The sequence below is a fragment of the Schizosaccharomyces octosporus genome (assembly GCF_000150505.1).
Source record: "Schizosaccharomyces octosporus yFS286 unplaced genomic scaffold supercont6.2, whole genome shotgun sequence".
NCBI lineage: Eukaryota > Fungi > Ascomycota > Schizosaccharomycetes > Schizosaccharomycetales > Schizosaccharomycetaceae > Schizosaccharomyces > Schizosaccharomyces octosporus.
In genome coordinates this window covers 736,309-756,287 of record NW_013185620.1, presented here as the reverse complement: position 1 = coordinate 756,287, position 19,979 = coordinate 736,309, and the positions used below count along the sequence as shown (strand labels likewise).

Sequence of the window (19,979 nt, the reverse complement as noted above, 5' to 3'; positions counted from 1 at the left end):
AAAAAATGGATGATGTCTGTATATCTTGCAAACGAAAGACTTGTGTATTATTTGAAAATAGGTATTAAACAATGCATATAAGACTTCAAGGCACAGAGGAGGGGTTAAAGAATTATCATTAAAAAAAGGTAAAATAAGAAAGAAGCATAAAATATTAATGATTAAAATCCTTCAGGGTTGGTGCGATGAGTAATCTTAGTCCATTTAGGCACTTTATGTATAGATTTGCGAAATCCACCAGGGCCAGCACCCTGTGTTTTCCTGGTAAACACAGTGTACTTATCTTTAGGTGTCATTTCAGATTCTCTTGGGTTTGTTGCAACAAAGTTTTCAATGGCATGTACTGACTCATTTTGTTTTGACAGAGCGGAACGCAGGACATCGACAACTTGATCAACATCGCGAAGTCTTTGACGGAGACGATATTTACGATTGTGAGACAATCTCCATGGATCCTTTTTGACTAAACCTCCAAATCTGGCAAATGTGCTGCGAAATGGACCAAACATTTTGAATAAAAACAAGAATCTTCAATTAACCAAAAAAGGAAAAAAATAAAAAAATCTGGATACAGACTTGGCACCTAAAAAAAAAAGCTTTCTCTTATTCACAATATGTTCAGTTTTGAACCAGCAAAAAAGGAAAAGTAGAAAGCCAGCAAAAGATTGGCTTTTGTCAAGTCATGGATTTTGGGTGCACTTTGCAATTTCCAATCCGTGACTACCTTTTTAGTGTGTAAATCGGACCACCATGGAAGGGTATGCTTAAAAGCAGGTAATAGAGTATTCAGCTCTTCTTATTGGAAGTACCGCGATTTGTTGGATCTCAACATAAACTGCTTCAAAGGTTTCGCTTACGGAAAACATTCGTTAAGAATTAAAAGAAACAAGCAATAATGACTGAAAAGACCGTATCTGTCGAGGAAGTGTTGAAGCACAACACTCGCGAAGACTTATGGATTGTCGTCAAAGATGAAGTCTTTGACATCTCCAAGTTCATTGAGGCTCATCCTGGTGGTGAAGAAGTCTTGGTAGACCTTGCTGGTAAGGAATTGAAGATTGAGGTGGAAAACGGGTGAAAAAGTGAAGCTAGTTACGTCTGATCAGTATTTGGAACGAAAACAAGAGCCACGAAAGAATAGGGTTACTCTTACATAAGAATCAGAAAGAAAACGACGCGTCTTTTTAAGGGTAAACCGATGGCTGTTCGTGCCCGATGAACGAGTGACGTGAATATGTCTTTTCTTCCGATAACTTTGTATTTGTATGCAAATTTCTTGTTGTAGTGTTTGTATTTGCTTTACGTTTCTTTTTAAAAAAATGATTCGTGTCCCGTTTAACCATTTCTTCTCTTGTCATAGTTGTTTACTAACCAACCCGCCTTCTAGGTCACGACGCAAGTGGTCCCTTTGAGGATGTTGGTCACTCGGAAGATGCTCAAGACATGCTTAGAAAGTTCTATGTTGGCAAATTGGTGAAGGTTTGTTCCAGATTTTCATAAACACTTATTAACTGATACGTACTTTAGACGGAAGGTGGTCCTCAATTGCCCACGAACGGTTCTTCCTCTGATGGTAAGGACTACGACTCCTCCCAACCTATGTAAGTAATGAATTGTATCAACCGAAGAAAGCAAGGATTCTCAACTCTGTTTAGAATGGCTACTTGTTATCTTCGCTCTGATGCACAAAGAAATATACATAATGTCTGTTTATCATTTCTACTAACATTGCTTTCTAGTCACCCAGCAATGTGGGTCTTCGTTATTGCTATGATTGGTGCTTATGTTGCTTTCCGTATGTATTTCATCAAATAAGCTTGTACAGAAGTGCAATCAATATTATGAGGGAAAAGAAGTAAGCCTGCTTTACAGGTGAAGTTGACAGCCCTATATTCCGTTTAACTTTACTTTTGGTTTCTTTTTATTTTCCTTTTCGTATTCATAGGTGCATTATTGTTCTTGTCCTCCCGTTCGTTTCCTTTTTACCCGGTACATATCACATCTATCGTTTTTGACAAGTTGCAATCTATTAATCTTTTCGTTGCTTTATTTAGAATAAATTTTTATGGCGTTTCTGTATTATTCCTTTTTTCTATTTTTTTATCAGAGAAAGGAAAAGTTTGATACAAGAGGCCCTCCCACTCAAATCTTTTTTAACTATTGCTCTTCTATTAATTTTAAGTAGCTTTTTGTTTGCCTTGAAAGATTGTGCAAACTTTAGGTATCATTTCATTCTACCGTTTATTTCACTTAGCTATAGTATATGGGTATATCTTTTCAAAGAACAGAGGCTTGTTGTTGCTTCACTCTTTCTAATAATTTCAGTTTCTCTTTTTCAATTTATTTCTTAAAAGTACATATTGTTAAAAAATACTTGTTGAAACAGGCAGTTGAAGGACAATACAAGTGTCCATCTTTATACAATGACATGACTTGAAAGTAAATGTATAAAGTATAATCTTTTTTAAAAAAGTAAAAATATTTATATATATGTATCTTGTATATAAAAAAAAAGCCGATCTTTACTACTAAAAAATATCAAAACTGTTCATCAAATGAAATTGGACCTGATCTCTAGTGCGCTAAATAAGACGGCTTCCACCGACTGACAACCAACATCTTCTTTGTAAGTCCAAATCACAATTTTCAGCATGTCTTGGTTATTTACAAGAGAAAAAAAGGAAAATCAAGATACTCAGGCAAAACCTGTTGAAAATGAAGCCTCCTCGGGCTCCTCTGCTTCCGATATCCTCTCTCAGTCAGAATTTGATCCAGCAAAGCTTCATCCTTTGGCAGAATTAGACAAGCCTTTAGATTATTTGCTTATTGAAGAAGATGCCTTAAGTGCTTTGCCTGGTGATAGTATGGCTATCCCTTCTCGTGGTTGGCAGGACGATCTTTGCTACGGAACTGGTACTTCATATTTAACCGGTTTAGCCGTTGGTGGTGCATGGGGTTTCAATGAAGGACTTAAAAAAACTAGAGACATTACTTCTACTAGACTTCGTTTGAACGGTGTTCTCAACGGTATTACACGTCGTGGTCCTTTTGTTGGAAATTCTCTTGGTGTGCTCGCCATCGTGTACAATGGAATCAATTCCTTCATTGGCTACAAGCGTGAAAAGCATAGCTGGGAAAACAGCGTTGCTGCCGGTGCTATAACTGGTGCTCTTTACAAGTCTACTCGTGGCGTGCGCGCAATGGCCATCAGTAGTACCTTGGTAGCTTCCGCTGCTGGGGTTTGGGCTTTTGCTAAGAAGACTTTGACGAGTAAGAAGGATTGATTTTGATTTTTGTTTATAAATCCTCGTGATTTGCATGTAATTCCCTCTCGCAAGTCATGAGAATCCCCTTTTCACCTCCTCTACCATAAATTGAACTGCATTGTTTCATCTTTGTATTTTTACCTTGGTTTTTTTTTTGAAAACAACATACAATGAGAATTTTTTCTTCCTTAAATCACTTTTGATTCTAATCTTTTAATTGGTTTCAACCTATCTTCTTGGATGCTGGATTTCCACCTTGTTTCTGCGCACTTCCCTTTTCAAGATAGTTCGAGAGGAATCGATATTGCAAAAAAGTAAAGTCTAGTCCCGATTGGAGGACCATTTACATTCTTTCTATGGGTTTTTGGTCATTGGATTCGACATACATGGTATCCCGTTATATCCTACTTTTTTGTTTAATGATTGCCAACAAAAATTGAATAAATCGTCTTTATTCTAAACTTGGTCCTTGTTCCTTTTCCTTTTGGATCTATGCATGTATTAATCGTCAATAAAATTCCCAAAGCCTTTACGGTTTTACTGATTACTACAATCATCTTCCACATATGCACTCAATTACATTTTAAACAACTATAGTAATGTATACGCAAAGCTTACAATGACGCTAGTACACCTTTGCTTCAAACAGTCATCCGCTTCACGGCTCACTGATGCCACAAAGCACTACAAGGCTTCTTATCATACACTCGTAAATACAAATAATGTGATAGGAGAAATAAATTAATATAATTAATATACATGATCAACAGGTATTAAAAAGATTGCATATAAACAATTAAAAAAGTCATCATCATAAATCGTAACTGACATTAAATAAGCGTGCGGTGCTCTTCTTGAACCAAGAATCAAAAATGAACAGCTGCTATATGCTTCTCGACAATTGCTCTAACTCTTCTCTTGTTCGCAACCATCGTTGCAAATTTGATTGTGCCCATTTTGATATGGAAGCATGAACCGCGTTCACTATCTCTTTCAATTGAGTGCTTTGGCATGCTTTGTAGAATTCTAGTTCTTCATCAATGAGTTTATCGATCGTTTGACAATCCTGATTTGCAACGTTTAGTTGGTTTTCAATAGTTTTTGTGTGCTCTTGTAACGTTTCCTTGCTAATAGATGTTTCGCCGTCGACAAAATCGTAAATTGCATTCTGTAATCTTCCAAAAATTGTGTAGCCCTTTTTTGCTTGCGATATCATTGCACGTTGGATTGAATTTAGCCGGTTGGATGGCTGAGCAGAGGGCGACGATGATTCCAGGGAATTAAAAGAGCTTGAATGAACCAACTGATCTTGTAGAAAATCTCTCTGTTGGATTTTTAAATTCTTGTATTTAAGGGCCCTAACAGCGGAGCGGGCTAACTGCATTGACTGAATTAGTTTTTCGTACACAGCGGAGTTAAACTCTTGCTCTAATTCCTTTGCATACATTCCACTAAATTCGAATGCATTAGCAATTACCTGTAGATGGTTTGCTAAGTGAATCTCATTTAAGGCAGTTAATGAATGAAAAGCTGATCCCAATTTGGAGAGAGATGACTCCATTTTAGAAATTCCATTTAAAGTAGAATGAATAGAAGGACTGAGGTTATGGTGAAGAAACTTCCGGCAAAGTATTACTTCATTCGTGTACGATGTTAAATCTTTGGTTTCTGAGCGGTTAGTGTCTTGGGGATTTGAGGTTATGGAAAGTCCATCGATGGCTGACGGGAGGTACGAGGAACGGTCTTGAATAGAAGCAGAAGAATTATTATCATCTGACTCGTGTGTTGTAAACGCTTCACTAGATGTCGGTGGATGCTTGACTTCGTCTTCAGACTCCGGATAGACAGGTCCATCTATAGAAGACGTGGTGGAAGGGTTACTGGTGGGACGGGCTGTTTGAGACGAAACTTTTTGTTTTTGACTTATTGAGGATGGTGGGCTTATGGCGTTAGACATTACTAAAGGCATAGAAGAGCGCAAGTGAGCAAAAGGGTCGGGTTCAGTACCAATTGGGGGTAGACGAAGAGGATCTGTCGAATCTTTTGGTAAATTCATAGAGGAAATTATGACATTCCATGAAACGCTAGAATTGATAAATTTGTCAAAATCCGAGTCGACACGGATTAAGGGATGTAAGAAGCACTGACGAAGGAAGAGTTCAAGCATACGGGAACGAAATCCCAAAAAGTCGGCATCATTTTTGGCTTTTCTAGGATTCTTTGCATAGCTTACTATATAAGGTTTGTTAAGCTCATAAAAGAGCTCACAAACCCTTCGTTAGTAACTGAACTTGACAAGCAAGGGGAATTATTAAGACAATATGCCCATTTAAACATACGTAGTGATTGCTTCCCTGGAATTGGAGGTACAATGGCTGCTGGATAACGTCTATGCATCAATTTTACTAAAGATTCGAAATCTGAATACCGCCTCCAAACAGATCGCTTCTGTAGCATTCGCGTGGATTAGTAACACATCCCCAAACCATCAATCATTTAATTCGTAATGAACTTTCAAATAACGTACCTTATGTGCAACTTCATATTCCACATACGATCCATCTGAAGATGTCACGGTACTAACAATTGCAATTTTGGTATTAGCTCCCCTATCCAATCCTTCAGAAGTTTCATGAGATTCCAAAGACGATCTTTCTTTATAAACACCTTCTTTTAATACGTCCATAACAGATATTTGGTTGGTTATGTATTGGTATGATTCCCTTATAAATAAGAGATAGCGGATCGTAAGGACTAGCGCTAACTACGGTCAAGAAAGTAGAGTGTATCGTAATTTGAATTCAAATTGAATATTCGTATCTGTAACAAACAACACCTATCCACGTAATGCCTGGAATCGCTCGAGTGTTGTGACTTATGTTGTTACTTACTATTTGTTTATTTACATTCCCCAATGTTTATTCAACATTTGTTTATTAGGTTATAATAGTGATTTGATAGAGGTAAAAAATAGAGTAAAAAATAAAATTTATGTTATACTTCGGGTTACAAGAGTTTTAGCATGTAGAAGAAAGCGGCGATTGTGAAGTTATGATTTTATAATTCTGTGCTTGTGTATATACTCAATCATATCACAGTTATAAACCTTGTAAAGGGTATAGTTAGTTGTTGTAGGTATTACTGGATTCCAACATTTACTAGCAAACCTATTGTTTCCATCGGGCGTAGACATGCTGTACTATGAAAGAACTTGTTCAAAAAGACACTTGAACTATACATATCGAAGGGGGACAAAATTTATTACATTAGAAGGGATATCTCTATTAGCAAATTCTGTCTCTTCTCTTCTCAATGAAAGAATTTGGGGTTCGTGAACGAAAAGAGATCGAAGAAGCAAAACTCCAAGGGGATTTGTAAGATGACACTGAACAACAAACTTCTAACGATTATACATAACAATTGTAATGTCAATTTAACTTGGGTATAATGACGGTTGACATTAAGTTATGAGTCTTCAACAATTTGGTTTCGCAATGGATATACATTATTCGTAAATTAGCATAGGTGGTATTTCAAGAACAAAAATTTCGGTTTTTCTTGTAGCTTATTTCTTTTACAAGTTATTAATATTTTCTCGTCCATCATTGTAGCTAAATTGAAACTTAGTGTTACATTAGAACAGAATGGGATGCCCAATTTCCTACAATCATGGGACATTCGAAGAATCGTCTTTAGTTGATTCCTTTGAGAGTTCCATTTGATATTTCCGTTTGGCTTGATCCACGAATCCCTGAATAATCTCCGTAGCTACTGTGGAACCTGCCATTTTGCTTACAACGCTATGTAGTTTGCTCGCAAATTCAAATTCCACCTCCAAATCTACTCGTACTCTTCCTTTAGAAGCCTCCGCTATTTTCCAGTTGGTTTTCAAATATTGAAACAAGCGGTGATGAGAAGCATCTGCCAGGACAGTTCTCTCAACTGGATCACAAACCACTCGACTATCAAACGTTTCGCAAAAACTACCAAATCCTATAGTTAAATCTGCTTTATTTGGCAATCCTGTTGTAAGATCTCTGCTCGTAATTTTAGATTTCTGACAGAACGGTACAAACCGCTCATACTCATCGATATCACTAACCAGACGAAACAAGAACGAGGGTTTGTACGGCATCAGCTTGGATGCTCGAAAGCACTCGAAACATTGCAACGTACTTCGAAACGCCATGCAGACTTGGATGTGGTTTGTGGTATTTGCTTTTCGATGGTGGAATGCGTTATGGGTAAAGACGTTTTTCCAACCCGATGAGTTCTACCAGTCTTTGGAGGTTGCTCATCATTTAGTCTTTGGTTATGGATTTCTAACTTGGGAATGGAGAAACTCTATCCGTTCTGGTCTGCATCCTCTTATTTTTGCTTGCTTATACCAGTTGTTAAAATTGCTAGGGTGGGATTCTAACTACACAGTTATGCTGAGTGCTCCTCGTATCCTTCAAGGAACTTTTTCTGCTATTCTGGATTATGCTACTTATCAGTTTGCCCTTCATCGCTACGGCAGCAGAGCTGCACGATGGACCCTTGTTTGTTCTCTATTCTCTTTCTTCAATGCCTTTGTTGGTGTTCGGACTTTTGCAAATTCTTTAGAAACAACCATGACAGCTCTTGCTCTTTGGCAGTGGCAGAAATATATGAGGCTCGTATCTCATACTCAAGTTAAGACTGATCATAATCCTACCGCATTTCGAGCATTATTATGGTTTATAACCATAATTGGGATTGCATTTCTTATCCGCCCTACTAATTTACTTATTTGGGTTGTTCCCGTTTTACTATGGACAGCTTCGCCTAAAGCACCTTTTCTTCGTCCAAGCTTAATATTAGCAAGGGTACGTCAGTTATTTTGGGAAGTCCTGAATCACCCTTTTGCAATCACTGCAGTTGTAAGCACGATCCTTATTTTTAACGTCTTGGTAGACCGATATGTATACGGTCGTTTCGTCTTTCCCATCATTTCTTTCTTTAATTTCAATGTCACGTCAGGTCTTTCCTCTCTTTATGGGGTAAATTCTGCACATTATTACCTTTCACAAGCTATACCGTTGATATGCGGAGGATATATAATTTTCCTTTTTTTGTCGTTTGATCTACAGGCTGTTTTCGCCGTCGGATTTGTTTTACTTCCTTATTCTTTTATTTCCCACAAAGAATTTCGGTTTGTCTATCCATTATCTCCTATACTTCTTTCGGCTATTGGTAATGGTTTGGCTTCAGTGTCTTCGAAGTGGATACGCCGTGGTTTTGTTTTAATTAGTTGTGTACATATTGGTGTTGCAATTATCCTTTGTCGTTTTCATCAATTGGGATCTGCAGATGTAATGCCGTTGATTCATTCTCTTGCAGCCCAAAACAAAACTGGTATTATCCTCGCACCCTGCCACACGACACCTTGGCAATCCCATATTCACGTTCCCAGTGCGGATCGTACTTGGAGGTTTCTTACGTGTGAGCCTTTTGAGCATCCTTTTGATGAAACCAATAGATTTTACATGGATATGCCGGCTTACCTCGACCAACTAGAGGTATATCCAGACTACCTGGTTTTTTTCGAAGAACGCTTGCCATCACTTGAAGTCTATTTTGATTCTAAAGGACTCTTATATAATGAATTCGCAACGTATTTCAACTCTTGGATTCCCGAAAGTGAAGAACGTCGAGGTAATTTACTTGTCTATGAAAAGCAGTACGAATCTTTCAACGAGGGCAAGTTTTCCATATGATGAAAATTATATATTAATCTAAGATTATGACTACGACATGAATATGTTTCCACTTTTAATCCAGTTAGACACAGTCACTCATTACAGTTCTTCTTTCGTTCTGATATTGCTTTATGTTGGTACCTACTAATTACTGTTATCCAGGAAACGACAATATAAGCCCAATTACGTTTCCTTATTGAATTCATCAAATATAAACATATTAATCATCGACAAATTATTATTCAATTACACTCGCTACATAATCTTTTTTTGCACTGTTACTAAATAACTTGATTCATTTACTTCTGTAAATTAGGTTACATGCTACTTAACTAACTTAGTGATGTATGTCAACTACCTAGAATTATATTGTGCATTTCATTGAACGCCCCTATTTGCATATCTAGTCTTGAAGAAAAAACGTAGATTTACTACTTTCAGAACATTAAGATGAGTTATTTCCTTCCTCATCTTCATTCTGGATGGTAAGAAGATCTCATTTATTTGTATGTATCTAATAACTGTGCATTAGGCATGTCGACCAAGCAATTCTTTCTGGTATGAACTCAATGTTGGTTGAATTCCTTTTTAGTTCCAAACTAACGGATTCGTAAAGAACAAGAAAGACTAGTAGTTATACGTTTTGGTCGGGACCATGTATGTTTCTTATCATGGAGAAGAACGAATCGCTGTACTAACTCGATTGCTGTAGGATGAGGAGTGCATGAAACAAGATGAGGTCTTATACAGAATCGCTGAAAAGGTTGTGAATATGGCTGTGTTCTACTTGGTTGACATTGACGAAGTTCCTGACTTCAATAAGGTATGAAACATTAGGCGCAGGGCAGCCGATTTCATATACTAACTCTTGAAAGATGTATGAACTTTATGACAGAAGTACTATAATGTTTTTCTACCGAAACAAACACATGATGATTGATTTGGGTACTGGTAATAACAACAAAATTAATTGGGCATTGGAAGATAAACACGAGATGATCGATATTATCGAAACGGTTTTCAGAGGAGCCAGAAAAGGAAAGGGTTTGGTTATTTCACCTAAAGATTATTCCACCCGACACCGTTATTAGCAAATAAAGTGAAAAATATTCCATCAAAAATCATATTAAATATAAACCGTGTATATGATTTCATAGACATTAGCAGTTGGCTTAAAGCACCTAACATAAAGTTACCATCATTAAAGGATTTCCGATTTCCCTCATCTTAACCTTTAATTCATTAAAAGGAGCAAGAACTGTGTCCTTGGGACACATATCGACCTTTATAGGGGGGAATTTTATTCCTTGGGCCAAAAATGAGAAGTTGGTAAAATTGCATTATTTTGGATCATGCGTTCTTGGCAAATCTTCCATAGGAATTGAATCAACCTCTATTTCGACGACGATAGGTTGAGTATATATATATACTGGAATCAAGTGGTAGAGTCCGCAGATTATTGAAGGAATAAGAGCAATATAATATGCCGTGTAATCATTAGGTCCGTCCATCATAGAATTTACGGAGTACCCAAGGGACGTGAGACCGACGATCATGGCGTACAACGTGGCGAATAGGATCAAAAGATCTTCCAAATCATTAGCCCTGTTTCGTAGACTTCGCCAAAGACGTCTCTTGGAATCATCATCTGCAGATGGAAGGGGATTTCCGGGATGTAAAGGAACAACTTCTTCAGAGGGATTTTCAGATTGTTTCATTTGAAAAGTACAAAAGTAAAGAGAAAATAGTGCAGCTAGAGATGCGTTGGTACGTCATTATCACCACCATATCCTTCCTTACTATGAACACCATTTGAAGCCAATTTACCAAACAACCGGATCCAACATGTTTCAACCTCAAATTGTGTATGATTATCGACATCCTAAAGATGACTCATACGAGAAAGTTAGCCAAGAAGTAGCACACTATAATTCTAAAATGTTTATAAGCTGTTGTAGTCTTATATGCATATGTTTGATTAATATATTGCTCTCAATAACATTGAAGTATCACAAACAACCGAACTTACTTATATTATTCTATTTTACTTCCTATGTGTCATGGCTCGCAGCTTATATTTATATATATTTTAAAAACAGGCCTTTTCGCCTGCCAAGAAAAGAAAAGGAAACGGATGAAAGCAGAAAGCAATCATCCAACCAGGAAAGAAACGACCCCTCAGATTCTGAAGGAAGCCAAAAATTACCAAACTACACTGAGATTTTGGAGGAATGAACCCTCAACTATAAAAACTTGATTTTCGCTAATTATCATACCTTAAGCTTTTAACAATTGGCTATAGACGTAGAACTTGTGTTGGATGTACTTATTGATGAAGAAGCATTTCACGGAAGTAGCGGCGTGCTTCAACCTAACCTACGCAAATATTATCAGAATCTCCTTTATAACATAGTCTTAAGCGGATTATGGACCCATATATTCCTTTTTTCAGGTTCTCATGACTTGACTATAAAGAGGATAAACACATTTCTCACAACCAGATATTGAAACTAGTCTTTATTGGCTTATGTTGATGCGTTTAGAGAATTCACAGCTATCCTTTACCTACTGGTAGAACCTTGGCCCTCAACTCTCTCCTAAGTCAATTTACTCTTAGGGAATTCCTACATTTAACGACATGATACATGATACCCACTCAAAAACGCTACTTAATCTGTAATTACCTAATCTCTTGATAATTACGACCGGAAAGAGGATATAGCTATACCAAATGTCGTATCTATTGCTTTACTTGATATTTGTCAGATCCACGACAATTACAACCAAACACTTTTCCTCAAATTTTCTATTCTCTTGTTAAACTAACCCATAAAAAGATATAGCAGTTTTGATTTCTTGATGTTGGAGGCTTTGAGATATCTCTTCAGCACGACTCACTCATTATAAATAGTAGCTAATAGGTTACATTACATTCCTTAATAGTAAAAATAAAAAAAAGGAACAATGTGAAAATAATACCACACATACGCTAACCTACGATGAAAGCCAAGCTATACGAATAACTTTCAAGATGATCTAAAACATTCAGTACTGATCACTACGAGCTGAAATTCAACAAAAATGATATTCTTGCTTCATAATTATAATTTATTATCAATTAAGTGAAATGGAATGAGCAAATATTAGGTGTAGCAAATTAGTATGGAAATTATTTAAAAAGGAAGGAGAGTGGAAACCTCGTAAGCTATTTTGTTTTCTCTGAATCCTCTTTGTGCTGCTTTAAACCATTTAGTGCTTGGTCCAGTAAGGTATATATGATATGCGCATTAAGAGTTTGGTTTTGTAAAATTCGAAAAATTCTCTTGACGGCTATGTCGGGTGTATACCCAGGAAACATGGATGCAAGCATGATACCAGCCTCCGCTTTAAGTTGATTTCGATCGGCATAAGCTGGTTTACGAGCACGGTTAGATCCAGACGTCGATTGTTCATGTTTCTTATTGTCGGCCAGCTCGCGCCGAAGCTGGTGGACTTTCTCGTATATTCGTTCTTGATTGATCCATTGGCTCAATTGTGTTCGTATACGTTTTTCCAAAGCTCCTCCGAAAAGTTGTTCTAAAATGGAGATGTAAGCCTTTTTTGGCATCCATTGTTGCTTAATGTCATTATTTGGAGAAAAAAGTTCAATCAGAAACTCACATATAGGCGCTGAAAAAGATGATGTGCTATCGGCCTGCGATAACTTAAAAGAACCGTTAACTTCAAAGCCAAGCGTCTCCAAAGAACGCTTCCATCGTTCGCCAACTATCTTTGGATTAAACATTTGTGGAGCTGTAACGTTCTGCTGCGATAAAAACATTCTCAGAATTTTGCTATCGCAAACGTCTGGCATTTGAAATATCGATTGTAAATATTCTTTGAGGGCTATTTTTCTGTACTCCAAAATTGACTTCGTTACTGAAGGGATAACGGTTTTAGAGGGAAATTTAAGAAAGCGTACCTGTGGGAACATTTGCTTCAATTGCTTATGCAATTCAGCAAATTCTCGGTATCGTCTAGCAACCATCCAACCGGATCTAATAACATCACCTTCCAAGCGTTCGATACGTATCGTATAAACGGCATATTCTTGTTCATTGTCATCCTTACAAAGTTTATAAAAGTCAATAGAAATTCTGGAACGATTATACAACTTGCTATCTTCTTCTTGTGATAAATATTGATCCACTTGTCTTTTCTTTCGACTTACCGCCTTTTCAATTGCCTGGTAGCTTTTAAAAAGATTCCTGAGCTGCTTCTGATCTGAAATTAGCTCGGCTTTTTTCATCATTGTGCTTAACGCATGAAGTTGATTTTCGAACTCCTGGATGTCTGTCTGAAGCTCTTGAATTGCCTCAGAGAGTTGAAGATCACCAGGGGAAGCAAAAAGTACTTCTTCTTCATCACTACTAATTGACCCATCTAAATCCACATCATTCAACGTGCTATCTCTTCGAAAGGAAGACATGGATAATGGAACTGAAGCGGAAGAATTGAAAGATTTTGAAGAAGAAGATATGCTTCTTATAGAAGCTTGTCTCAAATCGTTTGCATGGTTATCTGGAGTATCATTTGTAGGACTGTATACGGTGGATGAAGTAAGCGATTTTTTATCTGAAACAACATCCTGTGCAAGAAAACGATAATAAATATCACTATTTACAAATTCAAAATAATCATCACTATGCATCACATTAAAAACGTGCTCCTGCGCGGCTAACATGGCACTCCTGGCGTCAATCCAGAGTTCTGACGAGAGACTATTTTCAGATTGGTCAATAAAAGAATATATAGAATTCATCAAAGAATCTGGTAGATTAAATGGATTTTCTCCTCTTTTTAAATAACATTTAGAGATGGCTGCAAAATCAGTATAATCAGAAGATATGTCAGAAAATGGAGCCAGCATGTGTGCATTTAAAGGATCATCTTGCGATTCTTTCAGTCCTTCTACTACCAACCAAAAATGAAGAAAATGTGATCTTTTTCTGCGTTCCATAAATTCTAGAAAACATGATACGGCCGCGGAATCAGACAATATCTGCGGCAGAGATTGAGCTTGTTCAACGAGGGTGGACTGTCTTTTCTGAAACGGGGATCCTGAAAGAACAGAAATCCTTTTTTCTGTAATATTTAGAGCTATTCGTAAACGTTCATGATACTGTTGAAGCTCGGAACTAAACGGGGTATGTTGATCTAACTGTCGCCTTTGAACTAGCAACTCGGATCGAAGACGTCTAGCATCAGAAATATTAGAAATACGGTGAATTTCTCTTATATATTGATCAAAAGCATATTGACTGTCTTTTAATCCTAACCTGCGGGTTCCAATCTGAGAATTCGAGGATAACTTCCGTATAGCATGTTTTAAGCGACGTATCTTCCTACGCCGCTCAATTATACTTCCACTACCTTGAATGATCAAGTAATTAAAAAAATCAGGGTCAGAAACATAAGATATCAGCGGAAGAAGAACAATATTTATTATTATTTCGGTTATTAGCGAAATCACCAAAGGACTTGTTTGGTAATAATTAGGGAGAATTATTGACAACACTTGAATGGTCCAATTCCGCAAATATTTTTTTTGGGCGACCATCGGATTTCCTGACAAAAGTATAGCTTTATGTAATGAACCATTATTATACTTCGCAGCTATTTCTTTTGAAAGCTCAGAATGGTCAGTAAAAGAAACAGCCTTATGACCGACAACGAGTTGTTCTGCTTCTACAAAAAGACGCAGGTGCTGTGTAAGTAGAGGAAGTATTTTCTTGATTAAAATATCTGCAAAATCGACGGTCTCAACACTCAAAAAAAGATTATGAATGCATTTTCGAAAATGATTCTCTATACTGTTAGGGATAGTTGGTTCGCCAATAATTTGAGATGACCACTTCTTAACATATCTTTCCATGAAATTCTCCAGAATAAACTCTAGCTCTTCTGAAATTTCAGGATATCCCGGACATAATGCTTGCCTTAGTAAAAACCTCGATTTTAGCAAATTTTGACTCCGTTTCCGGAAAACCGTAGGATCAACCAGAAAGGGCTCAGCTGAATTGAAAGAATTGTAGGTACCCAGATGCTTGGAATGCAAATGAAACCAAACGAAATACCCAGCCGCCCATAAGTAAATGACTTTTATGATAAAGCTTCGAAAAATAATCCAGACAATGAAACCGCAAAAAGCAAAAAAAAAGTACGTCTTCAGATTATGGGACATAAGTAGGGGCACAGTTAACAGAAGTTTGACTTACAGACTTATCATAACAAATTATTGCATGTCTAGAAAAGAGTGGTAAAGATCAAAACAAGGAAATAGGCTACAGAAATCAAGATACTGGATAGATTTTATATCACTTGTCAAAGGTTCAAAGATGAAGGAAATGAAATTTCAAGTGCCTTTTTTCCTGCAAAAAATGATATATTCCTTTCTATCAGAGATAGAAATTTGGGATTTAAAGGTCGCCGAAATCACAAGTCAACATGCACAAGCTTCAAACAAATTGATAAACTCAGACAATCAATGCAGCTTTTTTTTTTTAAACAAAATTATTTAATAACTTAAGCTTTGGTATTCGTAAACCTCCGTTCTATTTCAGAGTAAAGGAGCAATTGCGGATTTTGAGTATTTGGTGAAGTGTATGCGCTTGGAACTGAACAACTCGTTCAATACCATCATGTCAAAAACAGGGTTATTCACAAAGAGCTGGGTTGATAAATCAAAGTTTGTCCCTTTACGTTTAAATGAAGATGAACGACGCATTTTGGGTTTACTAGAAGCAGCGTAAGTTACATTATTTTAAGAAACAGCAAAGGTCTTGAATAAAAATGCAGCATGTCTGCAAAGTGTTTAGCTTAAGTCAATTCGATTAAATAATTAATTATATTTGATTAATAAACCGATCTGGTCTTACAATCGTTATTTGCTTTGGTAAAATGCTTTGACCAAAGAACTAGTGAAGGCATAATCTACCTATGTTTTCGACTGGCAAGGCGTGCTGTTCCGTTCCGTTGACCTTTAACCTTTCTATATGTACAATGAATCAATCTAACATTCAGGTTAAATGTTATTGAGTATACCGACCGTGTTGACATTATATCCTATACGTCAAGAACGAAATTGATGGTGACTTATCTGTCTGAAATGTGCAGTATATTAACTGGCTTGGTTGTTGCAATGGACATTAAACTAGGCCGGAGTCTGCTACAAGGGAAGGACCATGCAACGAATGCGGATTTCTTCAAGTCCATATTTGAAATAGGACGGCGTTATAAAATTATGAATCCTGAAAAAATGCGTACTACCTATGGTGCTATGATGTACATGTGCCAAGATTCCATGATACCTGATGTCCGTATGCAAATGGGCTTTGATTTTTACATCCCGATAAAAACTGTTTTTCGTGTTTTAGAGGAAAACGGTTTATTAGATATTTTATCCGAAAAACAACTTCTAGATTCTTCTCTGAAGCAAATAGATCCCTATGCTGGCGCTTCATTAAGATCTAAAATAAGTGAGGAACGTAAAAAAAGCAGTGATGTATTATTAAAAAAATACGCAAAAGGTAACGATGAAAAGAAAAGAGTGCTGGAAGACTGTTTAATTTCATTAGCAGACCATGAATCGTTTCTTATGGCTAATCGAGTACCTGTTGAGAAAATGCGTTTTTATTTACATGAATTCTTCTCGTCGCAAGATCCAAAAAAAGGTGGAAACTTGAAGATTGGGTTCATGAATGGCGCCCGTTTAACACACGATCATCGTACCCAATTCTTTTATGTTGATCAAAGTCTGCAATTTTGGTCTTGTATGATGGACCAAATGTTTTTGTTATGGCTTCAAAGTGATGCATCTTTAGTTGATAAAGATACGAGATATTTCATTTCGGATACAGGACAGGGTCTTAACCGTGTTCAACCATGTCCTTTGCTACGTGGGACAGTTCACAAAATATTGTCCGGAGTACAAAACGAACAAGAATTGTCTTGGATTGGTAGTTCTGTAGTTCATTTGGGCGACCGTGCAGTTCCTAATGCTTTGATGTTTATCGACAAATACCGTCAAGTACCTCATATTTTAACACCACTTGTAAAGGTTTTACAGCAGTTGGAATATTTGAGAGATCCCTTCTTGGTACAGTACATTGAAGAAGAATACGGGAGTATTGTGGGTTTACAAAAAACCTTACTATTGGACTTTTTTAAGCATGCATTTGATGGACGTGGGGCTGATAATTGGTATGACGCTGGCAGCTGTATTGACGGTCGATTAACAAGCGCTTGGAATTGGACAAACGAGATTTCCAAGAAAAAATATTATCGAATTCTTCTCATGTCTGGTTTCCTCAATTTCGAAGGTATCTAGTTATACTCTGGTTACTATACGAAAGCTACAATTAGTGTTGGAAGAGTTTTCCAAAAAAAAATAGACCCAAATTTTATTTAACCCAATTTTGAAACATAGAATAATCAATAGCTAAAGATTGATTTCCAAAAATAGCAGAGTACCCGGAGTACTAACTTAAAAATTAAAAAAGTTCTGTTTTAATTTACATAACATAGTCAACAATATAGGATTCCTCCAACAAATCGTTTATTCTTGAAAGATGACGTTGAGTATATGGAAACATACTATCGAATATTCCTTTTATTCCTGGAATCTCCAACAGATGTTTAGGGGGATAAGCGTGTAAAAGTAAACGTAGCAGCCTTTGTGCAACCATGCTAGTTTTATTATTCACATTCCAATCACGTATGCGTTGAAACAGAATTGTCAACTGGTTATCGCTAAGATCCGATACAACTTTGTCCACATCAACGTTCCCTGTGATGCTCCCTTTCTGATGAGGAGAATTCATAACTCGTTCGAAAAGACGTAGTAAGCCGAGAGGTCGATCCAATGACAGTGCTAAGGCAATGGCATTTCGCCAATCTTCAGCTTTTTCATAATTAGAAAGGGATTGTTCGGCTTCAATACGACGTTCGAGTTCCTCAGCTTCCTGAGCAGCGTACTCTTCTGTAACGTCTTGCCAGATACTTACAACGGCATCGGCACCACCAGACACTATACGTGCTCCATCATCACGAACTGCAACAGCCCAAACTCTGTCCTCGTGATTATCCAATGTTGCAACACATTCACCCGATGCTATAGACCAGACTTTTACAAGTCCGTCGGCAGCAGCACTAACAAGCTGTGTGCCTCTGGATATGTAAGCCAGTTTTAGAACAGCACCAGTGTGACCTTCTAATGTATGAAGACATTGCTGTTCATCCATACTCCATACACGAACTGTTCGATCACCACTACCACTAGCCAATTGACGGCTATAAGGATTGAACACACAAGCCCAGACACCTCTACGATGGCCTCGCAACACTCCTATAACTTCACCGAGAGATGCATCCCACAACTTAATTAATTTGTCTTGACTAACAGTGGCAATAATACGTCCATCAGTAGACACTTGAATAGCGTTAATATCACGATCATGTGCCTTAATTGTCCAAATAGCTCTACTTTGGTTTTCGGAATTAGCCAAGGAAGATCCCAAATCATAACGTTTTAAGGTGCGATCTTGGGAAGCAGATGTAAGGAATGAGGGAAATCCCTGAGCATCCAAAGGGCCCAAAGCAACTGCTGTCACACTAGCTGTATGACCAGTAAATACACGAACGCAGGTAAATCTATTATTTTCGACATCCAAATTCCATAATCGTGTGGTGTTATCTTTAGCACCGGTTGCCATCCAAACACCATCTTCAGAAGCGTGCATTGCGAGGACGATATCAGTATGACCAGATAAAACACCATGAACTTGTGTCCCATCAGCCGAAATAATATCGATATATTCAGTATTAGATGCAATTGCCAAATGATTATCACCAATCCAAGCACAGTCAATGACTTCATCGAAAGAACCATGAAGCTTCTTTTGTATCAGAAATCCATTATCAACAGTCAAGGTTTGCACGAGCATGCTCAAATCCGAATGGACAGTTAGAAGTGAATTCTCGTCTATAGCAACAACCTGGATAATAGCATTATTTTCATTAGGCACAATTTCGATATCAGGATTAAAACGAGCCCCATTTTTCCAATTCCAAGCCAAAATAATATTTCCTTCACCAGCCGTGTATAGTAATTTTTCATCTTTTTCAGGATGGTTAACCCATCCAAGGGATTCAACACCATGCAAAACAGGGATTGTGCGAACAGCGGATCGCTTTTTCAGATCCCATACTTGAACGGTATTATCTCGAGAACCACTCAACAAGAATGATCCAGACTCATCGAATGTAAGACCCCGAATCACACTGCTATGACCTTCAAATGCTGCAATTGATCGACTGGTATTCAAATCCCAAAGACGTACGCGTGTATCGTCGGCACCACTTGCGAGCACCCATTTTCCTTGATATTTTCCAAAGCAAAGCGCACTAACAATACCACCGTGTCCACGGAGAACGTGAGTTGTGTATCCACCTGTCAAGTCCCAAACCTTTACGAGACCTTCAGCTCCACCCGTGGCCAGAATACTATTTGTTGGATCAATTGTCATTGTAATTACCGGTGTCTCGTGTGCTTTAAATGACTTTAGACGTTTTCCTGAAGGGATTTCATAGATTATAACCAAGCGTGACCTAAAAGCAACCACCAACCTGCTTGCATCGCCAGTGATAACCATGGAAGTAACGTAATCCTCTTCATCTTTATTAAGAGAAAAGATTTTTTCTCCAGTCTCTGCATTACTACCCACGATACGATCACCTAAACTAGTAACTAGGATTTTTTCATTAGAAGCGAAGCCGATAGGGCCACCGCTATAGACGGGCTCAATGCTCTTCTTTAGGCCAAATCTATTGAATTAGTAAATTTCTTGCTTTCAAAGCAAACTTACCGAGTCCTTTCTGCAATTGGTGCCATAAAAGCGATTTTTGGTAAAAGACGAAGTTACTTTCTGCATATCTATTTGTTTTTCGCGTTTCA

The 19,979-nt window shown here is 37.5% G+C and overlaps 12 protein-coding genes across 12 annotated transcripts; 6 read left to right on the top strand and 6 right to left on the bottom strand.

Moving 5' to 3' along the window:
* Nucleotides 1-161: 161 nt before the first annotated feature.
* Nucleotides 162-509, bottom strand: SOCG_03972 (ribosomal protein subunit L31; the record flags this gene model as incomplete). Its single annotated transcript, XM_013163881.1, has 1 exon — nucleotides 162-509. One exon carries the CDS (start codon nucleotides 507-509, stop codon nucleotides 162-164), a length of 348 nt encoding a protein of 115 aa, XP_013019335.1.
* A 236-nt stretch (nucleotides 510-745) lies between these two features.
* SOCG_03971 (cytochrome b5) lies at nucleotides 746-2,589 on the top strand. The gene is made up of 4 exons (XM_013163880.1): nucleotides 746-1,043; nucleotides 1,388-1,479; nucleotides 1,528-1,601; nucleotides 1,740-2,589. Exons 1-4 carry the CDS (start codon nucleotides 896-898, stop codon nucleotides 1,813-1,815), a joined length of 390 nt encoding a protein of 129 aa, XP_013019334.1. The 5' UTR covers nucleotides 746-895; the 3' UTR covers nucleotides 1,816-2,589.
* On the top strand, nucleotides 2,532-3,977 carry SOCG_03970 (TIM23 translocase complex subunit Tim23). The gene has a single exon (XM_013163879.1). The coding sequence runs from the start codon at nucleotides 2,652-2,654 to the stop codon at nucleotides 3,282-3,284; it is 633 nt and encodes a 210-aa protein (XP_013019333.1). The 5' UTR covers nucleotides 2,532-2,651; the 3' UTR covers nucleotides 3,285-3,977.
* Nucleotides 3,978-3,989: 12 nt separating this feature from the next.
* SOCG_03969 (sorting nexin Atg20) lies at nucleotides 3,990-5,957 on the bottom strand. The gene is made up of 3 exons (XM_013163878.1): nucleotides 5,794-5,957; nucleotides 5,606-5,714; nucleotides 3,990-5,498 (listed from the first exon to the last, which is right to left on the bottom strand). The coding sequence occupies exons 1-3, from the start codon at nucleotides 5,950-5,952 to the stop codon at nucleotides 4,150-4,152; spliced, it is 1,617 nt and encodes a 538-aa protein (XP_013019332.1). The 5' UTR covers nucleotides 5,953-5,957; the 3' UTR covers nucleotides 3,990-4,149.
* Nucleotides 5,958-6,933: 976 nt separating this feature from the next.
* Nucleotides 6,934-7,455, bottom strand: SOCG_03968 (ubiquinone binding protein Coq10; the record flags this gene model as incomplete). Its single annotated transcript, XM_013163877.1, has 1 exon — nucleotides 6,934-7,455. The coding sequence occupies one exon, from the start codon at nucleotides 7,453-7,455 to the stop codon at nucleotides 6,934-6,936; it is 522 nt and encodes a 173-aa protein (XP_013019331.1).
* Nucleotides 7,454-9,004, top strand: SOCG_03967 (pig-B; the record flags this gene model as incomplete). Its single annotated transcript, XM_013163876.1, has 1 exon — nucleotides 7,454-9,004. One exon carries the CDS (start codon nucleotides 7,454-7,456, stop codon nucleotides 9,002-9,004), a length of 1,551 nt encoding a protein of 516 aa, XP_013019330.1.
* A 432-nt stretch (nucleotides 9,005-9,436) lies between these two features.
* On the top strand, nucleotides 9,437-10,077 carry SOCG_03966 (U4/U6 X U5 tri-snRNP complex subunit Dim1; the record flags this gene model as incomplete). Its single annotated transcript, XM_013163875.1, has 5 exons — nucleotides 9,437-9,471; nucleotides 9,519-9,544; nucleotides 9,603-9,643; nucleotides 9,699-9,809; nucleotides 9,862-10,077. 5 exons carry the CDS (start codon nucleotides 9,437-9,439, stop codon nucleotides 10,075-10,077), a joined length of 429 nt encoding a protein of 142 aa, XP_013019329.1.
* A 249-nt stretch (nucleotides 10,078-10,326) lies between these two features.
* On the bottom strand, nucleotides 10,327-10,704 carry SOCG_03965 (uncharacterized protein; the record flags this gene model as incomplete). Its single annotated transcript, XM_013163874.1, has 1 exon — nucleotides 10,327-10,704. The coding sequence occupies one exon, from the start codon at nucleotides 10,702-10,704 to the stop codon at nucleotides 10,327-10,329; it is 378 nt and encodes a 125-aa protein (XP_013019328.1).
* Nucleotides 10,705-10,793: 89 nt separating this feature from the next.
* SOCG_06206 (uncharacterized protein) lies at nucleotides 10,794-12,080 on the top strand. The gene has a single exon (XM_013164094.1). It carries the CDS (start codon nucleotides 10,832-10,834, stop codon nucleotides 11,219-11,221), a length of 390 nt encoding a protein of 129 aa, XP_013019548.1. The 5' UTR covers nucleotides 10,794-10,831; the 3' UTR covers nucleotides 11,222-12,080.
* On the bottom strand, nucleotides 12,053-15,595 carry SOCG_03964 (sorting nexin Snx12). Its single transcript, XM_013163873.1, has one exon. It carries the CDS (start codon nucleotides 15,207-15,209, stop codon nucleotides 12,192-12,194), a length of 3,018 nt encoding a protein of 1,005 aa, XP_013019327.1. The 5' UTR covers nucleotides 15,210-15,595; the 3' UTR covers nucleotides 12,053-12,191.
* A 35-nt stretch (nucleotides 15,596-15,630) lies between these two features.
* On the top strand, nucleotides 15,631-17,354 carry SOCG_03963 (DUF2009 protein; the record flags this gene model as incomplete). The annotated part of the gene is made up of 2 exons (XM_013163872.1): nucleotides 15,631-15,773; nucleotides 16,049-17,354. 2 exons carry the CDS (start codon nucleotides 15,631-15,633, stop codon nucleotides 17,352-17,354), a joined length of 1,449 nt encoding a protein of 482 aa, XP_013019326.1.
* A 46-nt stretch (nucleotides 17,355-17,400) lies between these two features.
* SOCG_03962 (U3 snoRNP-associated protein Utp13) lies at nucleotides 17,401-19,953 on the bottom strand. The gene is made up of 2 exons (XM_013163871.1): nucleotides 19,891-19,953; nucleotides 17,401-19,849 (listed from the first exon to the last, which is right to left on the bottom strand). The coding sequence occupies exons 1-2, from the start codon at nucleotides 19,914-19,916 to the stop codon at nucleotides 17,539-17,541; spliced, it is 2,337 nt and encodes a 778-aa protein (XP_013019325.1). The 5' UTR covers nucleotides 19,917-19,953; the 3' UTR covers nucleotides 17,401-17,538.
* Nucleotides 19,954-19,979: the final 26 nt, after the last annotated feature.